The sequence below is a fragment of the Ornithodoros turicata genome, chromosome 3 (assembly GCF_037126465.1).
Source record: "Ornithodoros turicata isolate Travis chromosome 3, ASM3712646v1, whole genome shotgun sequence".
Taxonomy (NCBI): Eukaryota; Metazoa; Arthropoda; class Arachnida; order Ixodida; family Argasidae; genus Ornithodoros; species Ornithodoros turicata.
Window position 1 is genome coordinate 83,324,978 of NC_088203.1, and position 13,729 is coordinate 83,338,706.

Here is a 13,729-nt window from a genome sequence, read left to right on the forward strand (position 1 = left end):
TGCATGTGCGGTAAACTTGGGTAACGGAGCTATTTAACGTAGGCCTGTCGCACCCTATGTGTATATCATAGGGCAATCGTACCACGACAAATTCTTCCTCACATTCGAGTACACGTATACAAGAATGCTTCTAAAAGATTTTATTGAAAGTGATAACGTCAACACACAATCGTGGGCAAGCACCACAAAAGCACAAGTTTACCGCATATAGAGCCTGATGATTAGAGCACAATGTGCTTTATATACCCGCGTTGGCCACCCTCTCCCACTTGTTTCCGCTTGGGAAATTCTAATCTAATTGTATTCCATATCCGGGTAAATGTGTAATTCGGAAGCAAAACTTTCGGAAACAGGGGGGGGGGGGGGGGATATGTTTAATGCAAAGTAAAAAACAAAACAGACTATTCACAAAGGTAAGCAAGTAGGACAATAGCACCCTGTTGGTGATAGTTAACTAACTTAGATAAATACGTGAAATGTGGCCTGAAAGTGCTGTATGCCGGGCTCGTTGGTGATAAGTCAAGAAGGCGCTTGTCTTTTTTGTCTTTCGTTCCTTGTGTGCGCCACGCCCACCTGACGTAAAATGAATGTAGAAAACCACTAATAAGGTGAGTAGAAACCTGTAGATTTAGAAAATGGGAAATGAAAATACATTTCTCGGAAAATATGCCATGCCAGTAAAATGCGGCAACCTTCAAAGAGCTGGCACGTGTGGCTGTTGAGATACAAACCGCTTGCGCGATGCGTTAATTCAGCGGTCACGACAAGGAAATCGCTCGACTGACTGCTCGTAAATTGTTGATAAGCATAAATTTCTCTGGAAAGGCATCGAACGTTTTAAGCAGCGGCTGAACGATGAAGCACTGGCTAAAAAACACCCTTATGGAATAAAAGGAACAGGGTTTCACAATATGTGTGCCGTCGAACACAGGCATGACAACATCTCATCAAAGGAGATATCTCAGAAAAAATGCGTTCCTGAAAACACAAAGTAATCTCGCTTTATAAGTTATATTTTTCGAATCTCATGCGAAATAAAATCACAACAACTAAATCATGATAATAGCGCGGGTAAAAATTCCGCGAAAAGTGGCAGAACGCTGAAGAATAAGATTAGATGAAAGCCCGTTCCCAAGCAGCACAATGTACCGAAAGTCGAGTGCAATATGGGTGGTCGGTATGTGTCTTATCAAGGTTCTTTAGCTTCACGCGTCTGTTCAAGGCCTTCCACCTACCCGTCTACCTACTCGACTTTCAGTACATTGTGCTACTTGGGTTTACTCTCACTTAAGGAAAATGAAAGAAGTAATTTCTCTTCTGTGGTTCCATTGATTGGATTGCGTAGTGATTCATCAAAGTTGATCTATTTTTTTGTAAGGCACCACACGAGGCATATGGTACTTCTGTAGTCTTTAAAGCTCGTTGTTGCGCCGAGCGACCTCTTCTTTCCAATCTTCGTAAGACATCATGTTCTGGATGATAGAAAACATCTCTGATTAGAGCGTTGCGAAGAAAATGGGGTGGCGGCATTGAACCAGTTTACTATCCCACACTCTAAAAACAGAACTTCACCACATAGCACGTTCTTAGTCAATCACCGTCCCGAATGACACGTTCTGCCCTCTGACTGCTTAGAAACGGGAGGCGTACGCATTTGTGGAACACTTATGCAGTTCCAAAAAAGGCGTACGCCCCCCGCTTTCAACAAACCAGGAGTGATAAAGTTAGCATTCTGTGCAGTGGTTGGCCTTCACCGTGCTATGTGGTGAAGTTGTTTTTAGGGTGCAGAGGTAAAACTTCGCAACTTCACCAACAGGGAACCACCACAAGCACAAGTACTACACTATGGCTGACCACTCGAAACCGATATTAGAGAGAGAGAGAGAGATAGCTGCGTATACACGGTGATATATTTTGATCACATCACGATGTCATGATGTCGTGGGATTCTGTTTTACTTTTCGGAACATAGTACAATTTCGGTACAAACAGGACGCTTTACTCTTGCAAAACTGAGACCACTTGGAAATGCTGTTATGGATTCACCTAGCTGTCATCTGTTCGCTTAAGCGTGGTAGACGACAGCTGCGATTCTCGGACGAGGCTTATGCTCGTTTATTTGCAGCATTTAAGAAGCTGTTCTGGATGTTCGGATTCGAAGCCAGCTGCAACATCAGTGCAGATTGAACATTGTACTAGTCGTGATGCCGTAAAAATGTTCTTCCATCGTGCGAGAGCATTAGGCTTGAAAATTTGGACGAGTACCTTCGAATCAGTGTTTTGGACCGGGCGCGAGATTCAGGCTAGCAGTGCGGGTTTTCTTTTCTATTGTTCAAGAAACAACTGACGCAAAATAGTCTTTACAGTGAAGCTGAGCCTAGCAGAACACGTGATACACTCTTAAAAATGAACTTCACCGCATTGCACGCTCCTAGCCAACCATCACCTCGAATGATATCGTTATCTGCCCTGATTTGTTGAAAACGGAAGGCGTACGCCTTTTCTGTGACAATTATGAACAGCATAAGTGTCACAGAAAAGGCGTACGCCTCCCGTTTCCAACAAATCAGGGCCAAGTGACTTGGAGGGCCACGTGACTTGGAGCCAAACTTCCAAGGGCCACGTGACTTCCACGCCAAACTTCCAAGGGCCACGTGACTTGGAGCGATGTAGATGATTGGAGTAGGTGCCGACCTGCAGGCCAGATAAACCGCTTTCCCGCCCATATAAGCCTCCGTGCGCTAAGGTGATGCGTTTCTCAGGTGCGCTTCTTCAGTTTTGGATCATTTGCATATCGGCTATCTATCTGGAATGGAGGATAGTCTCTCATTCTGCTATCCCGCTTTTGCCCGATATACCCTAATTAAGGTGTTAATGAATGATTTATAGGTAATTAGTCATGTTGTAGTTGCATACTTTCTTCGAGAGGATGTCAACCTGGCCGTAGAATTCAACTGAAAAAACGCCATCTATGCTTCTCTCGCGGCTTTTTTAAATAAAAATTCTGTAACAAATTACTTCAATGTATAATCAGTTACGGCAAAACAGAAATAGAAGACTCTCACAAACGGTAAACATCGACGGGCTAATACGGCACAAAGAAAGAAATCACGCATAATATGAGACAAAGAGAAAGACACAACATACGTGAGAATGGCGATCCGTCAGGACAGCGAAGAGAAGCCACTAAGCCAGAGACTGGTATAGCAGCAACAGACGAAAAGCAGTCAGGCTCCGTACTTAATTGCTGTATGCTGTTTTATGCACGCCGTAAGAGGGAATAGTACCTTTCGAGACACACGGTTTGGAACTATAGTTCACACTGACTCTGACGTACCGTTCGTGGCTTGTCTCAGCCAGTCTCCGTGCCTGTATGCGGCACAGCGAATAATTCCATGCTTTCTTTTTGTCTTAATTTTAACTCGTGAACTTAAAAAATCATAATAATAAATCAAATATAAGAAAGTGAATACACGGTGCCAACACCACCTACACTCTGAAAAATGAGGGGGGGGGGGGTGTCGAGGTAGCTTGCCGTTGTTGGCCGCACTCAAGTGGGCTCTGAAAAATGAACTTCACCCCATAGCACGCTCCTAGCCAACCATCATCTCGAATGATATCGTTATCTGCCCTGATTTGTTGAAAACGGGAGGCGTACGCCGTTTTTGTGACAATTATGAACAGCATAAGTGTCACAGAAAAGGCGTACGCCTCCCGTTTTCAACAAATCAGGGCAGATAACGATATCATTCGAGATGATGGTTTGCTAGGAGCTTGCTATGCGGTGAAGTTCATTTTTAAGAGTGTAGATAGAGAAAGCCTGCTTGCTAAGAGTCAGCCAATCATGGATCGTGTTTTCGACGGTGGTATCCAATCACGAACGTGCTTTCAGCGGTTGTAGTCACGGAGGCGTCCCCGCGTACTAAATGGCAAAGCTTTAAAATAAAGCGCGAAACCGTCCCATATCTTTCTCCAGACTGATTTTCTGAAAAACGCATGTTGCACTTTTTCTCTACAGATTCAATACTACAGGTTCCAAGCTAGCTGCTATCATTTGCTAGTTCGTGAATTCGCAGGACGGCGAATCACAATTGCAGACGAATTCTGACTTCATATGTCCATGTAACGAATGAGGGAGAGGAGGCAATAAGCAGGCCCTCCGTTTCCAGGTGGCGTTGATGGTGCCCTCCTCCGTAGTAGAGACGAGAGGAACCATAGGGCGAATGACGTAGGGGCACCAGTTTCACCCCCGTGCGAGCATTGTAGTTTACACTCTGAAAACACTTGCATGACACGCCTTATGCCAACCATTGCGCCGAATGATACCGATATTACTCCTGGTTTAAAGAGAGAACGGGGCCTACTTGTAGCAACTAACTAACTATAACTAACTTGTCACAAAAAGGTATACTGGAAAGAAAATTTAATAACAAAGGACGGAAGATATGCATTATAGAGCAATGATACAGAGGGTGCCGATCATAACTGAAAAACTAAAGGTAGGTATACTCCTACCATTTTGAATACAATTTTTAATACTATTTCAATGCACCGAATCACTATTAGTTCAACTGTGTCATGCGGCGAGGTCTCTGCGCTGTTTTTTGTGTCGGTGAGGTTATCTTTTTATGGTGCATCGCGACCTGAGAGAGGCAAAAGGGGAGGACCACGTTGCTCGGGAGGGATCGTGCGCCCTTGGACGACTTCATCGCCATGTCTATAAGACAGCCATTTCGTATAAATCCTGCTCTCTTTAAACAGAACTTCATGGCATAACACGCCAGCCAACCATCATCTCGAATAGCATCGTTCTCTGCCCTGATTTATACGTAGAAACGAAGTGAGTACGCCTTTTTGTGTCACATACGCAGTTATGCCAATTGTCACAAAAGGCCGTAAGCTCCGCGCTGACCACAAATGAGGAGTGATAACGGTACCCCTCTGTGTAATGGTTGGCCTTCAGCGTGCTCTGCGGTCAAGCTCTGCTTCCAGAGGCCAACAAAGCCAAGCCGGTCTCCTCAACACCAGCACGTGTGTGTGTGAGTACAGAGATTCTGCACGTTGTAAAATTTCGATAGAAAGAAGGAAAAAAGATGTGGCTGCTAGGTACTATTCTCCCTTAAAACATCCGTTCCCATTTCCGTCGCACTGTCACTTGTAACATGCAACGAGACTCCATGCAGTGTCAAGAGAAAACTCTTTTAGGTTACCGGAGTAAAATACGCCATGCAGTCAATGTTATGTGACTGTGTATTTGCAGCATAATTACAGTCATAGTTAAAAGATAAAGCTTACAATAACGTTAAACAAGTTCGTCGGATACATTTTTTGAGGGCCATCAAAGACAGCATACAACAAAATAGAACAAACTATATGCCCGATTTCGTGTTTCATTCGTTCTCATATATTCATTGTGCTAATCCCCGGGCACCTTTCCGCTGACCTTTCCTTTTTTTTCTTTTTCTTAATGGACATATCCCCCCCCCCCCCCGGGCACCCCATTCTTATATCTGCGAAACGCAAAATCGGGTATGTACATTGAAAAAGTCATGTACACAGGCAGAATTTGAAAGGGTCTAGCACCTACAAAGCACTTGTCAATCAACAGATATGACGGGCATCCATGCAACTACGTTCACTACATCACAATGTCAAAAACTTGAACATGCATATGGAGATCTATTTTCTTGTTACAGTCTCGTATGTTATACGTGCACGTTAGAAAATGGAGGACTATACCGTGCCTGTTCGAGATCATGCAAGCCCGCAGTACAGATCATTAGTCATGAAGCTATCGTCAGTTAAGCCACAAAGTCACCAAGTTAGGTTATGATCATTAGTTATCATTAAAATAAAAATGACGTGCATTTAAATAGCTTCAACGAGATTGTAAACTATTTTTAACACCACTGCGCTATAAAGGCACAAACGAAATCACAAACTGAAAAAAGAATCAACTGACTTCCTACAGCGTAGCGTAGGGTGCACGCCTGGTCGTATAAAGATATAGATCTGTGCAAAGATATAACGAAACATTGCCTAAACCAATAACGGTGCAGATCTGTAAGCAATGTTATGCGCACAAGTAACAGGTGTTATATTTTTACAGCTCACAGCAGCCTACACAGGACAAAAAATCCATTTATAATGCTTTAGATCGTGAGCGCTTCGAGGGAGCACTAAAGTGAAAACATTTCTTCGTGTCCCTTTAGCATCGATTAACTACGCAGGCCGTATACCTTGAATTCGGCGAATAGAACCGTGTGCCTTGGAAGCAAATACAAAACAGAGAGAGTTGATATTTTGCCGATTGCCAATTTTGTACTATCTGAATACTACACACCTGGCACATCCTGGAACTTTTCAAACCCCACACCTTGTACATTATTATTATCATGCGACGACTAGAGCCACGTTACAATAAATTTACCAGCAACTACAGCTGCTTTGTCAATAGAACAGAAAAAAAAGAAGACATAATATGCGATCAAGATGCAAAACCAGATCAGTAGGTTACGCAAGCACTCCGTGTTACATTAGTTGGCCAGTGGTTAGCGACGTTTAGTAGCCCAGGCTCGCTTTTACTTTACTTCTTAGCTCTGGCCTTCCTTACCTTCCACAGGTTCGGATCCCAAGAATCAAAGAGCGAGGTGAAACCTTCTGGTTCTTGGTCCTGATTGACGGTGATAATGGCAGTGTTGTTCAGGTCTCTCTGGGTCGGGTCGGTCTTCACATACTCCTGCATAGCAACGCACGGCGACAATCATGTAGGCCTGCGTAACACTTGTGGAAAGCAAAGAAGAAGTTACAATGGCACAGGAACGTCCGAAGGCTGGAAGCGGAAGCGGCTCTATCAATGTATTCAGACTAGCGACGTCCACGAAGAATATTGTAGTGGAAGGAAAAGGAAAGAAAGAAAAAAAGTACACACAAGGAGAAGTTCCGTCGCGCGCTATGCTCAGCATTCACACGGTGCCGGAATATGGGGAGTGGTAATACTGCGCACTTAGCAAATGACACTTACTGTGTATTCACACGAACGACATCCTCACGGAAGATTCTAGTAGAAGGAAAAGCAAAAGCACTGATCACACAGACGAAGTTCCGTGAGCATTCACACGAACACCGGGAGTGGCGTACAACGCGTACAGCGCACTTAGCAGGCGACACTTCGCAGACGACACCATCAGCGTCTTTCCTGTCGTTTGCAACAGAATATCTTGTGGCTGTGTCGCAGGATATTCCACACCGTTAGCCGTGTACGTGAACACTGGACGTTGAGCGTTCGCGCTCAGAAAGCTATGACGTATTTCTCGTCTTCCACTCCTGAGGGGAATGTCGCTCGTGTGAATACACGCACGGTTAGCATAGCAGACGACACCGTCAGCATCTTTGCCTGTCGTCTGCTACGAGATATTCCCCACAGTTAGCAGCGCACGAAAAGTCACTACGTGGAGCACTCGCGCTTACGTGGCAGCAGGAAGCCTTTACGTTTATTTATTTATTTGTTTTATTATTATTTTTTTGCATCTGGGGAATCTCATCTGGGGATCAATCATCTTTTTCTGGGGAACGTTCTCCCTAGCGGAATTCAAGGAAAGGTTTCCACCCTGTCTCCTCAGTCATATCCATATTTGTGTGCGTGCAACGTGTAAAGTGATTGAATAAATAAGGTAAAGTCCTGTGAATGCACGGTATGAAATTACCGCGTTTAGATAGGTTTCGTGGCACAATTCCCAAAGACGCGGACATCGTTTTCTGATGAAGGAACGGTTTAAATGCAAACTTTCCCAGTTAACTGGTTAATTGACCACTTGTTACACGTTGCCGATGGTGTAACCGCGGCACTACTCCACTACCTGCGTGATACTTGTCTCCTCAGCAGCTTGTGGCATCGTGGGTGGTTCGACGCAAGGCCTGTGACCCCATCGCCTTACTCTAACTACGTCAGGGGCTACCCACTAAGGAATTATTTAATAAGGGATAGCAAGCCGTCCTTTCTGGCTGGCTATTCCTGTCAAAATAAATAGCTTCCCCACCTCACCCCATCTCGCTGGGAGAACTATATAACCAAGAATAATGATGTACCATGGCAACTTCGAGGGACTTGGACCGCTCTTCTTCGGTGGATCCTTTTCCTATCCAGATGTATATTTCGTCGCCGCTGTCAAGCATCATGACGTCATCTTCGTCGAGGTCCTGTAAGAGCGTTCCCACTTTCACAAGGCCTTCGATTCATCGCACAGTACCTCTTGTGAAAAGTTGCACATCTGTTCAACGCGGAGCTTTCCGGTAGCCGTGGAACACTTGAACAGCCTTGCGTCCAGCAGTGGGTTGGACTCCTCTGTATGACCCTTCTGGTAGTCGCCCTTTCCGCCGATACTCTGCCAGAACTCGTCAGGTTCTTCGGATTCCTTCAACAACACCGCTTCCCTGGATGGAAGAAGACGCAACATTGCATCGTGTGCACGCAAACACGCGCGTTGTATTTTTTGTATTGTCTTTTTTTTTTGTATCGTTTCTGCGTTGTGTTTTCATCAAGAAAGTACGTTTTATTGACATGACATGAAGTACGTTTTATAGCAATGTGCGGGAGGTAAACGTTGCTTCCAGCACCGTGTGTCGGAGATTTACGGCGCACGTCAAAAGAACCCTAGAAGTTCCAAATTATCCGCAGTCCTGCCGTGCGGCACGTGCAACCATGTCGCCACACTGCGCAGACAAACATTACGTGTAACCCCCCCCCCCCCAATCACGGTACCATTACCATTACTATTGACATGAAAATGGAAATCATGCCACAAGAACTGGCTTCCTAAACCGTCTCAAACGGATAGACTGAGACGATCAGAATACCAACTCGCGTGAGCTCCTACTTCTGCTCAGAGGTCACCTGCTATAGTCTTATCCGTGCAATCATCCATAACTTCGGAGAGATGCAAGCGCGGGACAACCTTGCGGAATAAGCAAGCGACACGAGAACCTATCTTGGACAGTCACTAAAGGGGCGTTATTGCTTGACTTTCAGTACAGGAGGAAACTGAAACGCTGCGAACAAGTACAGGTCGATTTCAGTTTTACTTGTGCTTCATTTTTTTTTATCCTAGAAAAATAACTAAGTCAAGACTCGTATCGTGTTTGAACAAGCATAATATCACTTGCGCCGAATAATATGGTTTTCAAAAGGAAAATTGGCCGAACTAGCGTTACTCAAGGGCAGAGATAAATTAATGGAAAACATTGAGAACCAGCTGCCTACGACTGCCGTTTTCTTCGACGTGAGGAAAGCGTTCAAGAGGTATGCACTATGGTATTCGCTGTACGGCCCTAAATTCATTCACTATAGTTACCTTATTCTCATCGGTTGCAGTACGTGAGGTTGCATTACAATTCCGATCTACAGGAAATTAAGCAAGGAGCTCCACGAAGTTCAATAATTGGTCTGATACTATTTCTACTTTACATAAACGACATGACATAAATGAAATGACAGACCGGTCCAGATATAGTAACGTATGTTAACGATACAACTGTATTCTTCACTGGTCAACCACTTGAAAATATTGCCCCACAAATTGAAAATTATTTTGATAAGTTCTCAAATTGGGTAAATAGATAAAAGCTTAAGTAAAGAAAAAATCATAATATTTAAACAAAAAAATAAAGGCACCGATTTCAAGTTTACACAAAAAATTCAGTGCGCATCGAAAACGTAGTCCATCTCTTATTGACTTACTGGAGGATGGGACAAATCCCGCCTTATCAGATTACTGTATGTGTTGTCTTGAAGTAAGAGAACTACCTATCCAGATAGTCCTTGTGGTAGTCTATTTTCTTGTAGCCGTCTACAGGGTGTGTTGCACGTATAACACTTTGAATGCTTACCGTACGAAATTCCGGTTTCGCACGACAACTCATTTATGTGACCAAAAAAAGAAAAAAAGAAAGAATAAAAATCGTGGTAGCAAAACTCTGCGTAACAATAAAATATAGTCACGCAAACTTTGCTCTCCGTGCCCTTCGCCACCAATTTGTGGCTCTTCCGGTTGAGCAGGATAACCCACTGGCACACCAGAAACATTACGTTTTTCAACCGCAACTCCAAGGCGGACATGTCCAATATCGGAAGGTAAGGCCGGTTTCACACCAACGTTCTTTTTTGTTTTGTTTTGTTTTTCTTCCGTGTTTTTCACGGAGGCAAAACGGTCCCATTGGAACCTACGGGAATCGATTACCCTTCAGGTGTATTGTTGAAGTGAACCGGGGAAAAACACGGTAGTTTGAAAGCGGCTTAAATAATAGAGAGAGATTCATAGCGATGACAAGTCCATAAGACGTCTTCTGGGAGGGAGGCACATTTTAAAACAAATACAGCCTAGATATAAAACCCCCAAAACGAGTCTCATTCCAAGGCGAAAATGAAATCGCGGAGACATCAATGCTGGCGAATTAACTTGTTCGTAGATAGTTTCTTAATTGGAGACACTGGGACACTCAGAAAGTATCATAATGGCTCTGTAAGTAAGTTCGATACACTCTTCCGAAATGAGAAATAAGGCTGCTTGGCAGTTGGGTCCCCGTTAGTTGCCAAAAGAGTTGGGGAAGCTTAAAACGAAACCGAAACATCTGAAGTTTTCTTCGCCTACCTCTTCGCGCTAGACGTTCTTGAGATGGTGTTCTTCAAATGGATATAAAAAAGCTTCTAGACCACCCATTTTGTAATTCTTCTTTCGTTATATTCGGTATACGTATAGCCTTCTTTCACTTCAATACATTATTTCGCTTTTAAGCACGCCGGCTAATTTTTGAAATCCATAAGCCCGTCGACGGAACTGCACCCCGTATTTGGTGCGGAGACTCCCTGTAATCATGCAAAATAGTATTTCAATTATAAGTAGTGTAGTGAACTTTGTACCTGTCTGGAGAAACCAGCTTTGCCACGTTCCGTCCCATTGCCACTTCCGATTCATCAGCAAACTGAAAGAAGAAGAAAATCGGCGCATGTTGAACGACTGATTACAACAAACGCTTCTCCAAACAAGCAAACCAGTTACCGTGTTGCACCCACTGATCTCTATAGTACAGGCTGGATCGCGCATAGGGTGCTCCACAGCGTGGTCACCGGCCGCCATATTGGTGGGCCCAAAGCATTCTATCGTCTGCATTTAGTTCAAGCGGGGCTGCCCGTATTTTTTAAAATTTTCTTTAAACTAAAGGGCATGTCATGCCAGTTTAAAGCGCAATAAATACTCCAAATCAAATCGCTTCCCATTGTTTCCTATGAGAGCAGACGGCGCCAATGGGCCCTCCAACATGGCGGCCGGTTGCCGCGCCTCTCTCCCACGCGCCCGTCTGCTATGCGCGATCCAGTCTTTATACATAGAGATCAGTGGTTGCACCGCGATGACCTCAAAACGACTCTAGCGGCAAGTTACGGGCACTGCCACTGTTGCGCGCGGTCGCCATTTTCAAAATCGAATTCCGCGATATGTACGTATGCATCTGCCGAGTGAATCACTTCGTATGCGGCTTGGTTTGAAAAGATGGTCGTAACTGAAGCGCTTTCTGTGCTTTTTTAATCTATCTCATCCTTCGTTCGCTTTTTGTTAGTTCATCCCTTATTTCCATATTCTCTTCTTTTTATTTATTATATTTGTATTTGATTTATCTTATTTTATTCTTTTCTTTCTTGCTTTTTATTTTTGTTTGCGGAATAGCAAGCCGACGCCCCATTTGGTTGACATATCCTCCATTTTTCTCTTTGTTCTAATAAATATATCCCTCCCTGCATCTCCTAAGTGACACCTCGCGTCACCAAGAGGAGACAAAGGCGGCTCTTGTCCCACCCTCTCATCGGGGTAACATCTCATTACGGCCAAAGTCTCGTTATGGCCGAAAATCCTTTAGTTCCCAAGAGTCTCGTTACGGCCGAAAATCATCACAGGTAAATTTGTAAGATTACGAGGACCACCTACCTCCCCAATCCACAGGTAAGTCGTCTTGGGAGTTTCGAGTACAAACACGTCCTCTGAGTTGAGTGAGGCAGCAACTTCGGCTACCTGGAACAAAAGTACAATTTGCTCACAGCGTACGCTACAGCTACAACATTCGATGAGAGATTAGTAATAACGAGAGATAGCAAGAAGGAACAAACACGAGGTATATATATATAAGGAAAAGAAATAGCCGGAGCTCCAGTACTGGCATGGCGACGTTTGATTTACAAATATATATATATATATATACAGTCAACCCTCGATTTATGAACCTTCGATTTATGAATTCCCTCGTTTTATGAACACGAGCACGGGGAACCAAACTTTTTCCATTCATTTTTCCCTCGTTTTATGAACCTCGATATTCGAATAATGAACGGAATTTCTGGGAACCAACTAGGAGTTGCCCAGCGTTTTTGCCCTCAATTTATGAACGGCTCGTTCCGAGGTCAACAGAAACCTTCAAAGGGATAATTACATGGTCTTATGAATGACGCCTGAACGGACAAAACGTTTTCCAGGTATTGCACCCTCGGTTCTTAACCCCTCGAAATCCGAACAACAAACGGGTTTTCCGGGGTCGCACAAGGTGCGACCAAGTGTTCCTGACCTCAGTTGATGAATAAGGTGGTCGCTGTCACCCGGACGTTAATAAACGGAGGTTAAAAATCCCGGAAGAAATCCGAGACCAGTCCAGTGCGAATGTGGTGACATCTCTTATTTCCAAGATTGACACAGCGGAAGGCATGGTCCAAAGCAAAATTACACAATATATGGCATTATAAACACAATCCCAACTCGGAAATACTGTTGCATTTGCTCGATAGTACTCAGTTAACTGAATTTTGGATTTATGAATCCCTCGATTTATGAACGATTTTTCGGGGAACCGAGGGTGTTCATAAATCGAGGGTTGACTATATATAATGCAGAAAAAAAGTCATTAAAGAAACAAGTAAATGACACTAGACGTGTTTGAAATTCAAAATTCCAGATTAAGATGGCTTCTATGGCTGCACGCAGAGAAACAGATATTCATGGAACGGTGCGACAGCACCAGAGGACACGTGTTTCGCCGTGTTAGCGGGTCGTCAGCTCTGGATACCGGCGCATCGTTCGGAATTGGCAGTTCGCAATTCCGGACGATGCGCAGCTACCCAGAGCTGACGAGCCGCAAACACGGCGAAACACGTGTCCTCTGGTGCTGACGCATCGTTCCATGAGTATTATATATACAGGATGTTTCAAAAAAACGTGTCATTCGGACTTTATAAAAAAACAGCCCTACGGAAAAATACGGGGTAAACGGCACTTGTGTGGCAACTGAATTTGCCATCTTGTAAAATTATTTTCATTTGATTTTAATTAAAATAAATATATGAATTTCTTTCGAAAATTGAATTTCGTCATCATCAGGCTCAACTGTGTTGCTTGGCGCGCGGATTCATTCGCTCTGCTGTACGAAGCAGAATAAACACTGTTCCTTCCTGTCCGAATCCTGCCTAACAATATAATATATGTAACGTAACGAAGAAGAGACCGAACTCGTGCATGGGCAGGATTATTCATTAAACTGATATTGCTCGGGACGGATGTTCCAGTGTTCATCACATATATAACTGACCAAATCTATACGTATGCAAAATGCATTCGCGCGTTCCTCAGTGAAGAATGTTTCAAAAGTATGATTGGTATGAATGTCACTCGATGTAACTCGGTGTGTGTTTGCAATT

At 44.0% G+C, this 13,729-nt stretch overlaps 1 protein-coding gene across 2 annotated transcripts in view; it reads right to left on the reverse strand.

The window, feature by feature from the left end:
- Positions 1 to 125: 125 nt before the first annotated feature.
- Positions 126 to 13,729, reverse strand: part of LOC135388710 (gelsolin, cytoplasmic-like) — a 73,011-nt gene continuing 59,407 nt past the window's right edge. The window contains exons 14-20 of one of the 2 annotated variants that reach the window (XM_064618440.1): positions 11,976 to 12,059; positions 10,916 to 10,977; positions 8,250 to 8,433; positions 8,089 to 8,199; positions 6,614 to 6,739; positions 3,148 to 3,198; positions 126 to 1,472 (exon numbers count right to left, since the gene is read on the reverse strand). In XM_064618440.1, the coding sequence (XP_064474510.1) occupies positions 3,187 to 3,198; positions 6,614 to 6,739; positions 8,089 to 8,199; positions 8,250 to 8,433; positions 10,916 to 10,977; positions 11,976 to 12,059 (579 nt within the window). In that variant the 3' untranslated portion in view covers positions 126 to 1,472; positions 3,148 to 3,186. The remainder of the gene's footprint in view (positions 1,473 to 3,147; positions 3,199 to 6,613; positions 6,740 to 8,088; positions 8,200 to 8,249; positions 8,434 to 10,915; positions 10,978 to 11,975; positions 12,060 to 13,729) is intronic. The other variant, XM_064618441.1, reaches the window with a different exon arrangement.